The 14,016-nt window shown below is 37.5% G+C and overlaps 1 protein-coding gene across 7 annotated transcripts in view; it reads left to right on the forward strand.

Moving 5' to 3' along the window:
- The window catches only part of CTNNA3 (catenin alpha 3), a 457,011-nt gene that overhangs the window by 10,177 nt on the left and 432,818 nt on the right, over positions 1-14,016 (forward strand). For all 7 annotated transcript variants that reach the window (XR_004752032.1, XM_035330601.1, XM_035330600.1 and 4 more), the window contains 2 exons: positions 3,124-3,230; positions 9,299-9,491. Coding sequence is in view for 6 of the 7 variants with exons in the window: in XM_035330600.1 (XP_035186491.1) it covers positions 3,124-3,230; positions 9,299-9,491 (300 nt within the window). In the remaining variant the exon portion in view is untranslated. The remainder of the gene's footprint in view (positions 1-3,123; positions 3,231-9,298; positions 9,492-14,016) is intronic.

The raw sequence follows: 14,016 nt of genomic DNA on the forward strand, positions 1-14,016 counted from the left end.
AACCATGTGTTTTCTAAACCAGTTCCAGTATTGGTCTCAGGCTATGCGTATATCATGTTGTATTTTTACCAGTCAGATGCATGGTGCCATCGTATTTGAATAATAAAATTGATTTGGCCCAGAAAAAAAAAAAAAAAAAACCTTTTAAATTATGGCTGTGTCTTTCCTGGTCGCTTTTGTGCGGGCATATTCTACTGTATAAGGTGACTCTGAAAATGGGACATAAGCTATAGAGTGCAAAACAATTTTTTGTTGACTAATAGGTACAATAGAGAGCTAGGACTGGTAAGCCACCAAACGAAGCATTAATAATGCCTCTGTCCCCAGTGTTTTCAATTGCCACATGGTTACCAGTCAGATGGGAAATGGTTGGTTTCTGTTGTTTCTGTGTAGTGGACTGCTCCTTGGATACGTCCAGCTCTCCCTTTTTCACCCATCATGGAGTGGTTTGGGTTGGAAGGGATTGGTTCTAACTCCCCTGCCATGGGCAGGGACCCCTCCCACCAGACCAGGTTGCTCCAAGCCTCACCCAACCTGGCCTTAAACACTTCCAGGGATGGGGCATTCACAGTTTCTCTGGCCAACCTGGGTCAGTGCGTTACCACCCTCACAGTAAAGAATTTCATTTGAATAACTAATCTAAATCTACTCTCTTTTAGTTTAAAGGTATTATCCCTTGTGCTACCACTGCACAGAGTCCATCTCCATAAACTTTTAATGTCAATGTTTTTTCCTCTAGATTTATTGAGCTTTTAAATATTACCATTTTGACAATGACGTGAGATTTTACTTTCTTCTTTTCAGTTTTCCATGTACAAGTTCGAAAAGATCTGTCAAATTACTAAAAAGTGCATCCTTAAATGGATCGTAGGTTAGGGATATGCCTTCTGATATCCCTCAAACAGTTCTGGATGCTGGACGTGTGTGGGAAGAATAAACCATAGGAAACAGACAGGCTTGCATGTCCTCACTGTATAGCCTGGCCGTGACAAGCATACTGGGCTGGATGGACTGTTATGCTGATCCAGTAAGATGTTTATTATGTTGAATGTGCTTGTATTTTGAGTTCTTTTGAGAAGACAACTTACGATGTCTTCTGCCTTCTCTGGTTCTCATTGGTCTGAAATACTGAAAACACTACTTGAACAACATTTGGAAACAAAGTGTTTTGCTTTCTGGGAGCATTCCTTAGCCACCAGTGTCTACAGCTACACTGTATTTTTAACCTATTTCAATCCTGTCCAAGTGAATAAATAAATACTTTACACTGAGTGGAAAAGAATCAGCAGAAGATTCGGAGTCATCCAGCTCAAATCCATTTCTAATGGCTGCAATGAGGTTGTGGGAGTAAGAGGTGGAATTTGTATTCTTGGTGTACATACAACTTTATCCCATGAGATACACACGTTAGTCTGAGCTAGCAGAAGAGGTGCAGCCCCTTTGACTAGGAGACATCTGCGTTTCTGAAGTGGTGAATGATAGTGTGTGTGCGGGGTCACTTCCCTTCAAACAGAGTAAGTTGCACTGGAGTCTCTTAAAACTGGGGGAGTAGTCTACTTACCGATTCTTTGGACAGAAAGAGAACCACAGATGACAGCAATTCTGGTTTCTTTGTTTTTTGTTACAAGTGTCTAAGAACTAAATGTATAAAATATGGTCAAATGATTAGTGTTGACATTTCTAAAGTTCTCTTTTTCTGCAAATCTCTATGGAAGGAAAAGGGTAGTTCTAGTCAACTTCATGTCAGGTTTTTGTTCTATATCCTTTGACTTGGAAATAGAATTAAAACTGAAAAATCAGTTCTTTACATACTCTCAACTGATTGTGTGCAACTGAATTGTGGAGAACCTAGAGTTGCATCTTGTGTAGTTTACAGTAAAGCACTAAACTTAGTACTTGTGTATAACCATTACTGGGAATGGTAAAAACCTAATTTATCTCTACCCTTAATGCTTTAATTATCATTCGTACTATCTATCTTTGCAAGTGAAATGTGTATACCTATTATGAAATAATTTGGCACAATTCTTATACAATTTAGTATAGAAACCTTACATCTACAGTGTTGTGTTAAATCAATGCTAGGTTCACCAGAAGGTGACAATATATCTTTTTAGCTTGCACATTCAAACTTCCTTATTACTTTATTATACAGCATCGATGGTTCTAGTAAGTCCTGCTTAAAAAGGACAGATATCCAGTACTTGTGTGTTTGAAGTCTGGTTTGGATACAAAGGCTTTGCAGAGCTATGTTTTATGGGAACCTAAGTTGCTGGAAAATTAAGTTTTATTTATTTATTCATTTTGGAGCAATAATTAGCTGTATTCCTACTAAAGCATGATTATAATTCTTTGCTGGCACATGCACATTTCATTGCAGCTAAAGGCCTCAACCAGGACCTCGTGAACTGAGTGAAAACCCTGAAATTAACATCAGTGGGCTGTGGATCAAGCTCCTAATGAATGATTGATTCAATTTAAAGCCCTTACTTAGCTTTAATTGCGTCTTACTGACTTCATTTATAGGTTTTCTTGACTTAATCTGCCTTAACACTTTAAAAATATTTGCTATTACAGGTTATTTTATAACTAAATGTTTCAGTTACTCTGGTCATTAATTACCAAGGAGCTGCTTTGAGTGTGTGTTCACAAATTGTTTATTATGACCATTGTGATTGAACACATGGAATAAGGTATAAGTGTTGTAGACATAGCAGTAGTGTTTTTCTTCCATGATAAATTCAGTAATGCAATTTTTGCAATAGATTTGATAATGCAATGTATTGTTTTCTTTATAGCTCAATGTCATTTACTACTAGAAAATTTATATTGAAAGGACTTATAATGCATCATTGTCATAATTTTTAATACATGGTCAATTTAGAAATCTCAGAAGACAATTATGCATGTTTTAAATCTATTATTTCAGTTTGTGCAAGTTTCTGTGTATTTTTTCACAATTAGGAAGCAAGTAATAACAACCTTAATTGTATCTCTTGAAATCTTAAGCCTGTTGTGAAGCCAAATATACGCCAGCAAGCAGTCTCTGGGTGCTGACAGAGGGCAATGAGCTGTTATGGCTAATGATTGCTTATTGCATTTTTTTTTTTTCTTTGTACTTAGGTGAAATGTCAACAAAAGTGCCAAGCGTTAAACTGAAAATTGATCCTCAGGATCTGCACATACAGACGTTTACAGTGGGAAAATTACTGGAACCATTGATAATTCAGGTATTTTAATACTGCAGAAAATAAGTTAGATAAGTGGGTTGTTAAGTGTGTTCAGGCCTCTGCAGCAATATATTACAGGGTAAGGAACAGAAAGGACCTCTTCTATTTTGAATATCCTTTTCATTTTACTTAAGGCAAACATGTTGAAGTGCATGCTTCAATTAGTTACATGTATCACAAAGATGCTAGACTATCCCTGTCCTTCAGCTTTGCCAAGATGTTGCAGATCAAACTACTTGTCACAGCTGTACACTGCTTATTTAATAGTCTCCTTCCTGATGCCTCAGGGAATATTTACATGGCAGTTATTGCTCTGGCTGCAGTTTGGGTAGGCACAAAAAAGTGTGACTTTGCATTCAGATCTCTTATTCAGTTGGTAATATGCAAAGAATATGTAGTTCTTCAGGTTGTGAAGATGTCCAGGTATAATAGCTATGAAATAGTTTCTGTGATTGGTTGATTAATATATTTCCAAGCTCATCGACTAGTACCTGCTAAAGACAGTAACTTTTTATTAAACAGTATATGCTAATAGGCAACAACAGAAAAAAAAAATTACTGGGAGAATGACTGTGTAAATAGAGCAAAGCCAGACTCAATCATGTATTCTGGCAGTTCTTCTGTTTATAGACATGTAAGGATTGGGAATATGTAGTTGATTTAAGTATATGTATTTACCAAGTTTTGTTATTTCTTTTTTTTTTTTTTTTTCCCTCTCTAATTGCAACTTCCCTATTTAAAAAAGATCACATCATTGTTTTAAGTAGGGTTAATACTGTTGTTGAACAAGTATTAAAGGAAAAGTATTTTTGTACAGCTCATTAATTGGCATTTTTTGATTGCACTCAGCAACCTTGTTTTATGGTAAATTTTTATTCCAGGAGCACACTTGTCATGCACTGCTCTGGTATTTGTCATACATTGTTCTGGGAGGCAGTCCTCTGCATTCTGGTTCCCTGAGCTTGCCAAAGGATTGTGATCAGATAGAGGTACTGTCAGATTATATAATCAAAGAGGCAGCATATAATGATATGATTGTGGGAAGTTGTCAAGATAGACCATTGCATGTGGTCTACTTTAAAATTTAGTTTGAGTGGTAGGCTTACAAGTCTTGATAGACTGCATTCTGAAACCATCTCTTAATGTGCTGCTAGGTCAGCCTGTGCTCAGGCAGCTGCAACACTGGGCATTTTTACAAGACATGAAGAAATTTATATTTTGGCCTGAGTTTTGTTGGATCAAAGAAACACGATAAAACAAATACAGTCTCAGAACGACGCAATAACCATCTAATATATTAAAAAATAAATACTCTGAAGAGTCTATAAAAAGCTTCAATGTTAAAAATGGAAACCCCTTTGGCTCAGAGAATACAATTTTGACTTTTTCCCTATAACATTATTGCTTTGTTTTGTAACATCTGTGGAAGGGGAACTTGCAGTTTTTAAGGGGGAGTAAACCTAAGATGAAAATGCAAAAGCAGAGATCAAGAACTAACATTCACTGAAGGATGATTAAGATGCTAGACAGGTAATACATGACAACTTACCTATGATTAGAAAAAATAAGACCTGTTACAGATAGCACAAGAGTACTCAGGTACTCTGGCCTGATTCACTTAGCAGCTGCTACTTTGAACAGAGCTAACTTTAGAGATTCGTATTTTTATTTATTTAGGAGTCTTGTGAAGTTCTGTTAGGAAAAAGACTGTGGAAGTGTATGATGCTCCAATTACATAAAGTCTTAGGACAATCATTTGGTTAATGGCATCAGTATAGGAGGAAATAATAAATAAGCCTGTGTGGAAGTCACTTTGGAAATGACTTGACTAGATTCCGTCACTTCCTTGCAGTCCACAGTTGACAGTGGTGATCACAAAGGGTTCTCTTTGTCCATGGCTTTTGTATTTTTCCAGGTGTTTTGGGGACAGCAGGTTTGAAAGGAAGGCTTTTAAATACAGTTCTCTGAGGAGATTTTCTGGTAAACGCACCGGCACATAAAAAAATGAACACTGTTGAAACTTGGCTGATGGCTGCTTTGGTGTACATTTGGAACGTGGTTAGACAAACAGTCTTTCTTGAATTCTGGGCTTCTATCAGAGATATATCCTTCAATGGAGCAACTGGTGTGAAGCAATAGGTAGATCATAAAGTATTTTCATTATCATACCTTAAATCTAATAACTGTCATGCTTGTGCTACACTTACTAATAAAATAATGTAATGGAAAATATCCTCTATCTCATCCTCAGAGTGAAATCTGTTTAACCCTTGAGTAGTAAAATTAGCTGTGTTAATATTATGTTCAGGTATCAGTTGCTTCCATAGTGTTGTGGTTTAACCCCAGCATGCAGCTGAGTACCACACAGAGTGAGCTGTTCATTCATGTTCCCCAGGTAGGATGGGAGAGAGAATCAGAAAGGTAAAGATGCGAGAACTCAGGGGTTGAAATAGACAGTAGGTAGAGCAAAAGCTGTGTGCGCGAGCAAAAAAAAAAACAAGGAGCTGATTCACTACTTCCATCAGCAGGCAGATGTTCAGCCACTCCAGCAAAGCAGGCCTTATGAGGGTTTCTTGGGAGGACAAATGCCATCACTCAGAATGTTTTCCCCTTCCTCCTTCTTTACGCCAGCTTTTATGGCTGAGGATGACGCCATATGGTATGGGACATCCCTTTGGTCAGTTTGGGTCGCCTGTCCTGGCTGTGTCCCTTCCTGGTTCCTTGTGCACTCCCAGCCTCCTTGGTGGCAGGGCAGCACAAGAAGCAGAACAGTCCTTGGTCTGTGCAAACGCTGCTCTGCAACAACTGAAAACATCAGCGTGTTACCATCAATGCGTTCATCAAAAAACTAAAACACAGTATTGTGTGAGCCTCTACGAAGAAAATTAAGTCTGTCCTAGACAAAACCATGGCACATGACAAAGTAGCATTGGGCTTATTTTCTTTTGAATTTACATACAAGCAAAAATTATGAAAAAAAGACTGGATGAGATTAATAGGACTTCACTAATTCATGGAGAAAATGCTTCATAACTACCTCTGCTCTGCAGCTGTTGCAAGTCTTGTAAACTATCGATGAGCCACTTGCTTGGAGAGTTTATCAGAAGTGTTCTCTCTGCATTTGTATATGTACACACTTAATATATGTTGTGTGTACATGTATAATTAAGCAAATATTTGTAAGAGCTTTTCCATATATTTATATTCCGTGCATATATACAAGCTAAGGAAAGTTTATGGCTGCCAGAGAGGTATGTTTTGCAGACTACATACAAACACACGTACTTTAGGATCTCTTGTACTACTGATGAAAAATAGGCAAGTAAAAAGACATTTATTCTCATGTCATCCATATTGATAAAAGTTTGGTTGCTCACACAAGTGATATGCTCATTTTACTTCCATGTATGGTGAGTTTACTTTGGGTACAGCTAAAGGGATTAACCAGTGTTTATTTGTATGGGCAGCACTGTTATTTATTTTCAAACTTGAGACACAAAGGATGGTTAGCATTTGAAACAGTGAGCAGGTGCTTCTGCCATTGTCATTAGATTGTGGAGTTCACTATTGTTTTTTAAATGTCCAGGGATCGCTGTTACTGAACTAAATACTTTTTCACCACTGGTAGAATGTTCTTTGATGCTTTAAAATACTACTATAATAATAGCAAAGGTGAATCAAATCTTTTGGTATTTAAGGTGTTAAGATAATGTTTTTCTTAAGTACTGCAATATTAAAAAATTGTAATTTAAAGGCTGGTCAGAAACTGAATATAGCGTTGGAAGAACTGCTGCACAGTTCCTTAGAAATTCACTGATAATCATGACAAAAATGAGAAAACCCTATAGTGGCAGCTTAATAAATAATGGCAGTAACTGGTAACAGTGACTCAGATTTACAGCTGTGGTGGTATATGGGGCTTAAAAACCACACTTGAAAAATTGTTGTACCTATAGCAGATTTCCCCCAAACACAAAATAACCAATGGTATTGATTTCCATTGAATGCTGGGAAACACCCATGTTGTGTAGGGTAATAAGAGTGTGTGTCTGCATGACAAGAACTGTGAAATACAGTTGGGCATGAGCGGGATGAATGGGGTATGGTTCACTTGTTTTTTCTTTTCCTTTATTCCTTACAATGCTGTAATTTTGATGGCATATTCTGCTACTGGTGTGCACTGGTGTGCAACCTGTGTGGACAGTGGCTCAGAAGAACATGCTTTATTAGCTACTGTGTAGTTCAGTTCTTTGTGTAAGATCCGCATAAAGTTTTTGCATTCCTTATGGGGGTTTTGTGCTGGTAAACTGAGTTTTTTTGTATTACCTGCCATGAGCCAAGAGCTACCCGTCAAATTTTAACTTGCATTTGAGATCACAAGCTGCCGCTGTCAAATACCATTGGGCCGTTTTCCATGGAAATTATATTTTAGCTTCTGATTTTTCTTGGCAGCCATGCTGAAGATGAAGGGTCTTAGGGCATTTAAAAGGCATCTTTTATTTGATATGTTTTGGGGGCAGCATCTTTTTAAAGTTTTCTGTCATTCTTGTTAGAAGTATCCAGCTTATAAACTGTCTCTTTAGACTATGATGACCGAAGCCACGCTAAATGCTCCAGAAATAATGTTGTAGTTTTTTTTTTTTTTTTTTTTTTTTTTTTTTAAGATATTTAAGTTGTTATTCCCAATATATTCTCTACCAGCTGGCTGGTTTATGTACAATAAATACTTGCATTTACTTTCTTTTGTGGCTGAGTAGCAGAATACCCAGATCCTTTTTAATAATATGACCCAGTAAAAATAAAATTTATGTTGCTTTCTTCCTTTTGATATGCCATAGCAGCTGATGTTAAGTGGCTGGTTCTAGTTCTCTATCCCCAGATTTTACATAAATGGAATAAGGATCAAGGCTTTTTTCTTTCAAAGATGAATTAATAGAAATTCTTTGTCATTTGTCATTTACTTCTGTAATTGCTGATTGATAAAAAGGACGAGCATGTATGTATTCACAGGAGATCTAAAGGTGAGCAAGGGCACTGGATCTTCTCCTCATAGAGCTGCAAAGGGAGCACCATTCCATAGACAAGCTCAAACCTCAGGCTGGACTGAAATTCCAACACGGCTTTTGCTTTCCTTGTGCAATGTTACCAATTCCCTTACTGCACAAAGAAGTGGACTCATTTAGGATGACTGGAATGCCATTTAATAAAAATAAGCAATTTGTACGTATAAAATGTGTTCACTGAGTTCCAGGACTAGTTCTGTACTTCATATGATGCTGTCCATGATCTGGCACAGAATAGAAGGATGCTTAGTGAACTTAAAATAAAGCATGTCTTGAGATATCTATATAACACTTTTATTTAAAAATCTTCTAGGAGTGTTCCCATATTGCTGGCAGCTCAAGCAATGCCTCAGAGAATAGTCTGTTAGAAACATTCTGTTGGTGTGTGGAGGATGTACTGAGATGGCGAGGAATGTGGAGTGGGATGCTAGATAAAAATAACTTCTTTATGGATGTTAAAGAGCATTGTTAAAAAAAAACCTCTAATTTAGACAATTAATCTGTGTTCTGGTTCAAATTTTGTATAATTCTAATGCTGAAAGCTCCCCAGAATTCTAAAGTGTTGAGTTTTGGCCACTGCAGCCTTTGTCTGTAAGGAGAGAAAGCATTTTGAGACTAAAGAGGGAAGTGTGGGAAGATGCAAAATTGATGCCTGCTTGGCTGAAGCCTCCTTAAATAGCCATCGTAATTTTTATACCATGAGGAAACTTTTATAACAAGTCATGTCAGGAGTTTACAGCAGGACTAATATGACAATGATATTTCCATTGTATTTGCTTTGATCTTAGAGAAAGAACGTAAAGATGAATCTTATTAAGTGTTCTGTCAAACTGGATAATTTTGCACATTCTCAGCATGTGTGCTGGGCTTGCTTGCCCCTATCTGAAGCAGGGGAAATCCTGTTGTTTATTCTCAATTATGATATTTTTAAAATTTGAAAACAATATAAATTTACTTGTTACAGAACTTAAACTACTGTTGTCTTTTTGTTTCTTTTAAACATAGGTTACAACACTAGTGAACTGTCCCCAGAATCCGTCCAGTAAGAAAAAGGGACGTTCCAAAAGGGCTCGTGTCTTGTTAGCTTCTGTGGAAGAAGCCACTTGGAATCTGTTGGACAAAGGGGAAAAAATTGCCAAGGAAGCGGTTGTCTTTAAAGAGGAACTTCAAGTAGCACTGGCTGATGTCCGAAAAGAGAGTAAGTGTTATGATAAGTAACTTTGGCACCATAAGGAATTAGTGTACCGAAGCAAATTTGGTATCAAAATGAAGCTGGGATATCCATGAGCAATGTCTTCGTGTGCAGTGTCTGAACTGTAAATAGTCTGATTTTATGCTCTCATATACCACCAGTAATGAGGTAAAACATACAAATTGGACCTTATCATGAAAAAGCACTGATATCAATGGCAGTATTGCCTGTTTTATTTTTTTCTAATGAAGGTAGGATCCCCCTTGTCAATTTTAATGGCTGTTAAGCACACGTTTAAGTTGATGTGTACTTGAGTGCTTTTTTTGAAAAGAATGGTTTTCCTGAATCAAAGATTATGACCTTTTCTGAAGAAAACTTTTTTTAAATAAAGACATTGCCTCTTGGATGCAGTAGTAAGGATTTCATGAAGGAAGATTCAATAGGATTGTTTGGAGTTATATTTTGAGACTTTAGTAGGAAGTAGGAGGATGACTGACTCTTTAAGCTACTCTGTTTTATCTCCTTATGATTGCGCGGCTTATCTTTGGCCAGTTCTTGCCACGTTCCATTTCCTGATGACCTATCTCTGTTTCCAGCCAGGCTCCCCCATCATTAGTCACATTCTTTCAGGCTCTTTGTTTCTTTGTTGATTTTTGCTTTCCTCATGTATAATCAGACCTAGCTGGGTGAGTAATAAACTCAGGTTTGAATATTTGTAAGTTGGATGATAGACATTTAAAACAGCTTCCTTTGGAAATTGTCCTTGAATATTGATTCACGAGAAGGTTTTGAAGGAAAACGGGGACAGAAAGTAATGTTTTTAGTGCCTGGTCATTTGACAATGATATCCTTTAACCAGCACTCCATGAGTTTTAGAAGTGAGTGGTGCCCAAGTGTTGCCTGGGATCAAATTAAGAGTGGCTGATGAGTCTTCTCAAATAAGCAGCAATAAACAAGCACAGAATCATGGTCTGCACCAGAAAACTGTCAGGCTATCGTATTGAGTGTGCTAGTAATCAGCATTGGTGTTGTCACCCAATAAAGTGGACTTGAGTCACCTTTTACTAAGCACTGTAACATGTATTTTTACATTATGTGACAGTTTGTGCCTGAAGGACTGTGTTGGCCATTTAAATCAGGTCTCTGTATCGCCCTGCCCTTACAAAAACTGCAACTTCAGGATTTTTTTGGTGATGGTGTTTTTTTTTTTTTTTTTTTTTTTTTTTTTTTTTTTTTTTTGGGTATGTTGTCTTCCTCCTCCATGTGGAGTTGGAAAAATTTCTGAGTCTCTGCTGTGGTTCAGGCTGGTCATTGCTAGCTATTGGCTTCTTCTGAATTCAGAGGTGGTTGCATTTCTGAGTCCGATATGTATGTATGGTGTCTGAGATACCCTAAGGTAAGGTACTTTGAGATTAAAAGCATTATAACCAGCTGTTATCATTGTTATCTGTCGCACTGATCAGCTGAGCTTTTTGAAGAATCATTTATTTTGGAATAGTCTTAAAATGTTAGCCCATCGATTCCAGGTCGATAACACAAGACAAGAATAAAATATATAGTTTCATATTGATTTTTATACATAGATAATGTAAAAATATTTCACATTTTCTATTTATTTATTGATTCTCAGCCAAGACCAGAGATGACTACAAAAATAAATAATACATAAAGTAGATTATATACACCTCATACATTTTAAAAGAAAGTTAAATCAATGTTATTACCTATCATTATGCAATGACAAATTGCATTTCTTGCAGCCCCATCTTCCTCCAAGGATTTGCTTAACTGTTCAAGTTAATTTTAAGATGGTGAACTATCATACAATAAATAGCAGCAGGTATTTTAAGTGCTTTGTAGCCGTGCGTTACTTTAAATTTGTGGTATGTAACATCACATGTAACTTTGCCTGTTGCTGAAGTAGCATTCTGGTGCTGTTAAATGTCTCCTGTTACTTTAAGCTTTTTGAAAGGGTCTGGGTCACAAATTCTGATAAACTCTGCATGCAGTCACCTGCCATTCATGCCAGTATTTTTCTCTGAGTATATTTTTGATGACTGGCAGATACTCATATGCTTTAAAATCAGTTATGATTTTTTGCATGTTGGCTGCAGCTTATTTTTACTACATACTATAATTTTGAAACAATCTAGGTAATTTCACTCAGATGTGAACCAAACTATCAGACCTAGAGTTGTGTAGACAAATAACTGGAAAGAATAATAAAATCTTTCCTCTTCTGACATTTTTATCTTATTCACTGAGCTTGTTAAGTGGGAGAATGTGACATTAGAATTACATCCTTCCTACTTTGGGACATCTATGGCCAGTGCGAAAATACTGTTTTACTACTTTTGGAGCTACTTAATAGAGCTCCTTTTAGAGGAGTGATAAACTTTTTTCAAGCTGCTGATTAAAATCCTGTTCATAATAATATTTTGGGGAGTAAAGGGGCAAATTAACAGGATAAAACTGAAGAGCAGAGAAGAGAAATAGAAGATGTATTTAATACATCTGATGTACTAGTGACTCATCTAATGTCTTTAGAAACAGGGGTGTGGTTATGGCTTCACTGATTATAGTCTTGATAAACAGTTTCAGTATATGAGATTTTGGTCTCAAATTCAGTTGACTTTTGTTAGTGACATATGAAAGCAAGTTTTGCTATGATGGATGGCAGGTATATTTCCTGGATAAGTCTAGTTTTTGTTTCTGTTAACCTCTGGAAAGTTTTACAGAGGAGTGATAGTCTTGAAGGGGATCACCTTAATACAGAGCTCTGCTGCATTTTTCTTTGAGGTTCAATTCAATAACATACTTTTCAAGGCCTGTTTCCATACACATCTTGACGGACCTTCCAGAACTGTACTAAACTCTTTGTCTCTTCTGGTCAGGCCCCAAGTTAAGGTTCTCAATTCTGGTGATGAATCAGGGTTTCCTGCAGTGATTTGGCTTGCATCTCCTTCTTACAACAGCACCTGTAGTTGTGTTGGTTTTTGTTTCTTTGATCAACCAAACACTGTAAAGTAGCCTTCTGTTTATTAAAGAGATACAAAAAAATATATCTCAGGCTTTGCTGTTGGGTATTTAACGATGTTTTTTGACATGCCATTGAAATTTTGCTATGTAAGCTGGCCAGTACTCTGGAGAAAATAAATGTTTCAAAGCTACTTACTACTAAACTGTGAAGGGAGAGAGCTTGAGAGTAAAAGTAATAGCAATACATTATTTTACCTACACAGTGTAGTTCTTTTGAGCTACAAATATTATTTTATCTTCTGAATCTATGATCGTTATGGAATACAATTGGTCCTTTATAGTGTTGCTTTGATTTTCCATTATCTCCTGTTGAACTACGTTTTGTTTTTTATAGCAATTAGGTTATTAAATACATTCCTTTGGAGATGGCTGACTTGCCTGGAACTATCCCTAGGCATGCATTTACTGTTGAACACAGTAGTGTTGATATGTTTTTGTTTCTTGTTTGTTTGCTTGAACACACATAGGCTATTTTCTCAACTTCAGGAGGTTTGGAGATGTTTCCTGGTGTTTAGCTGTTTCAGTACTTCACACGAATCTTATACAAGCCCTCACTAGAGAAAGCAATTTGTACCAAATATTTAGCATGTAAAAATAGTTGCAAAAAGTAACCAATGAACAAAAAAGCAAATGCTATTCTTTTTAATATATTCCTTTACTATTTTCTAATTGTTTGAAGATTGGGATCAATATTTCCTATTGATAATGGCAATTGGTTTAAAGCTTTGTGTGTCTGGTTAGGTAATGGCAGGCTTTATTTGGAAACAGTCAAACTAAAGCAGGCCTCTGCAAACAGTTTAAAAGTTCTGGCTGGTATATCCCACATAATTCAGATTGTACGTCATGTGGAAACAGGCAGATAAGGCTGCAATTTGATAGGTCCTGCATTTTTGCCATCTAACCTTACCCATAAAAGTGGCCTAGAAGAAAGCTGGAGGATTCTATCAGGAAGTGTAGCCATGGAACCAGGAATAATGGCTTTGAACAAATGGAGGGGAGATTTAGATGAAATGTGATGTGAGGAAGAAATTCCTCACTTGGAGCACAAAGCACACGTGGACTGAAGATGCACCTTGCTTCTGTTCTTTTCTATAAAGAATAGAATGAAATTGCCTAAAAAACAGTGTTAAACATAAACCCAGGGCACAGGATGGGAGGTGCAGGGCAGTCCCTGTGGCTGAGGGGCAGCCTTTCTCTCTGGCAAGCCAAATGGCCCAGGGGAGCCAGCCTCAGAAAAGGGGCCCTCAACCCCCCAACCCTCCTCCTTGTCCACGGGAGGGCATCTTCCAGGCCGCTCCCAGCACAGCCGCCTTTGGCCACTCCATCACAGAGGCGTGGGCCACTCCATCACAGAGGCTTGCTGAGGTCACAGTGGCCACCACTGCCCCGCCTTTGCTGCGGGCCCTATAAAACAGGCCCCCTGCAGCTGGCACACCACTCGCTGAGCGTCTCGGCCCTCTGACTGCCGGTGGCATGGGACCGAGGCATGGGA

The sequence above is a fragment of the Oxyura jamaicensis genome, chromosome 6 (genome assembly GCF_011077185.1).
Source record: "Oxyura jamaicensis isolate SHBP4307 breed ruddy duck chromosome 6, BPBGC_Ojam_1.0, whole genome shotgun sequence".
In the NCBI taxonomy this organism is placed as follows: Eukaryota; Metazoa; Chordata; class Aves; order Anseriformes; family Anatidae; genus Oxyura; species Oxyura jamaicensis.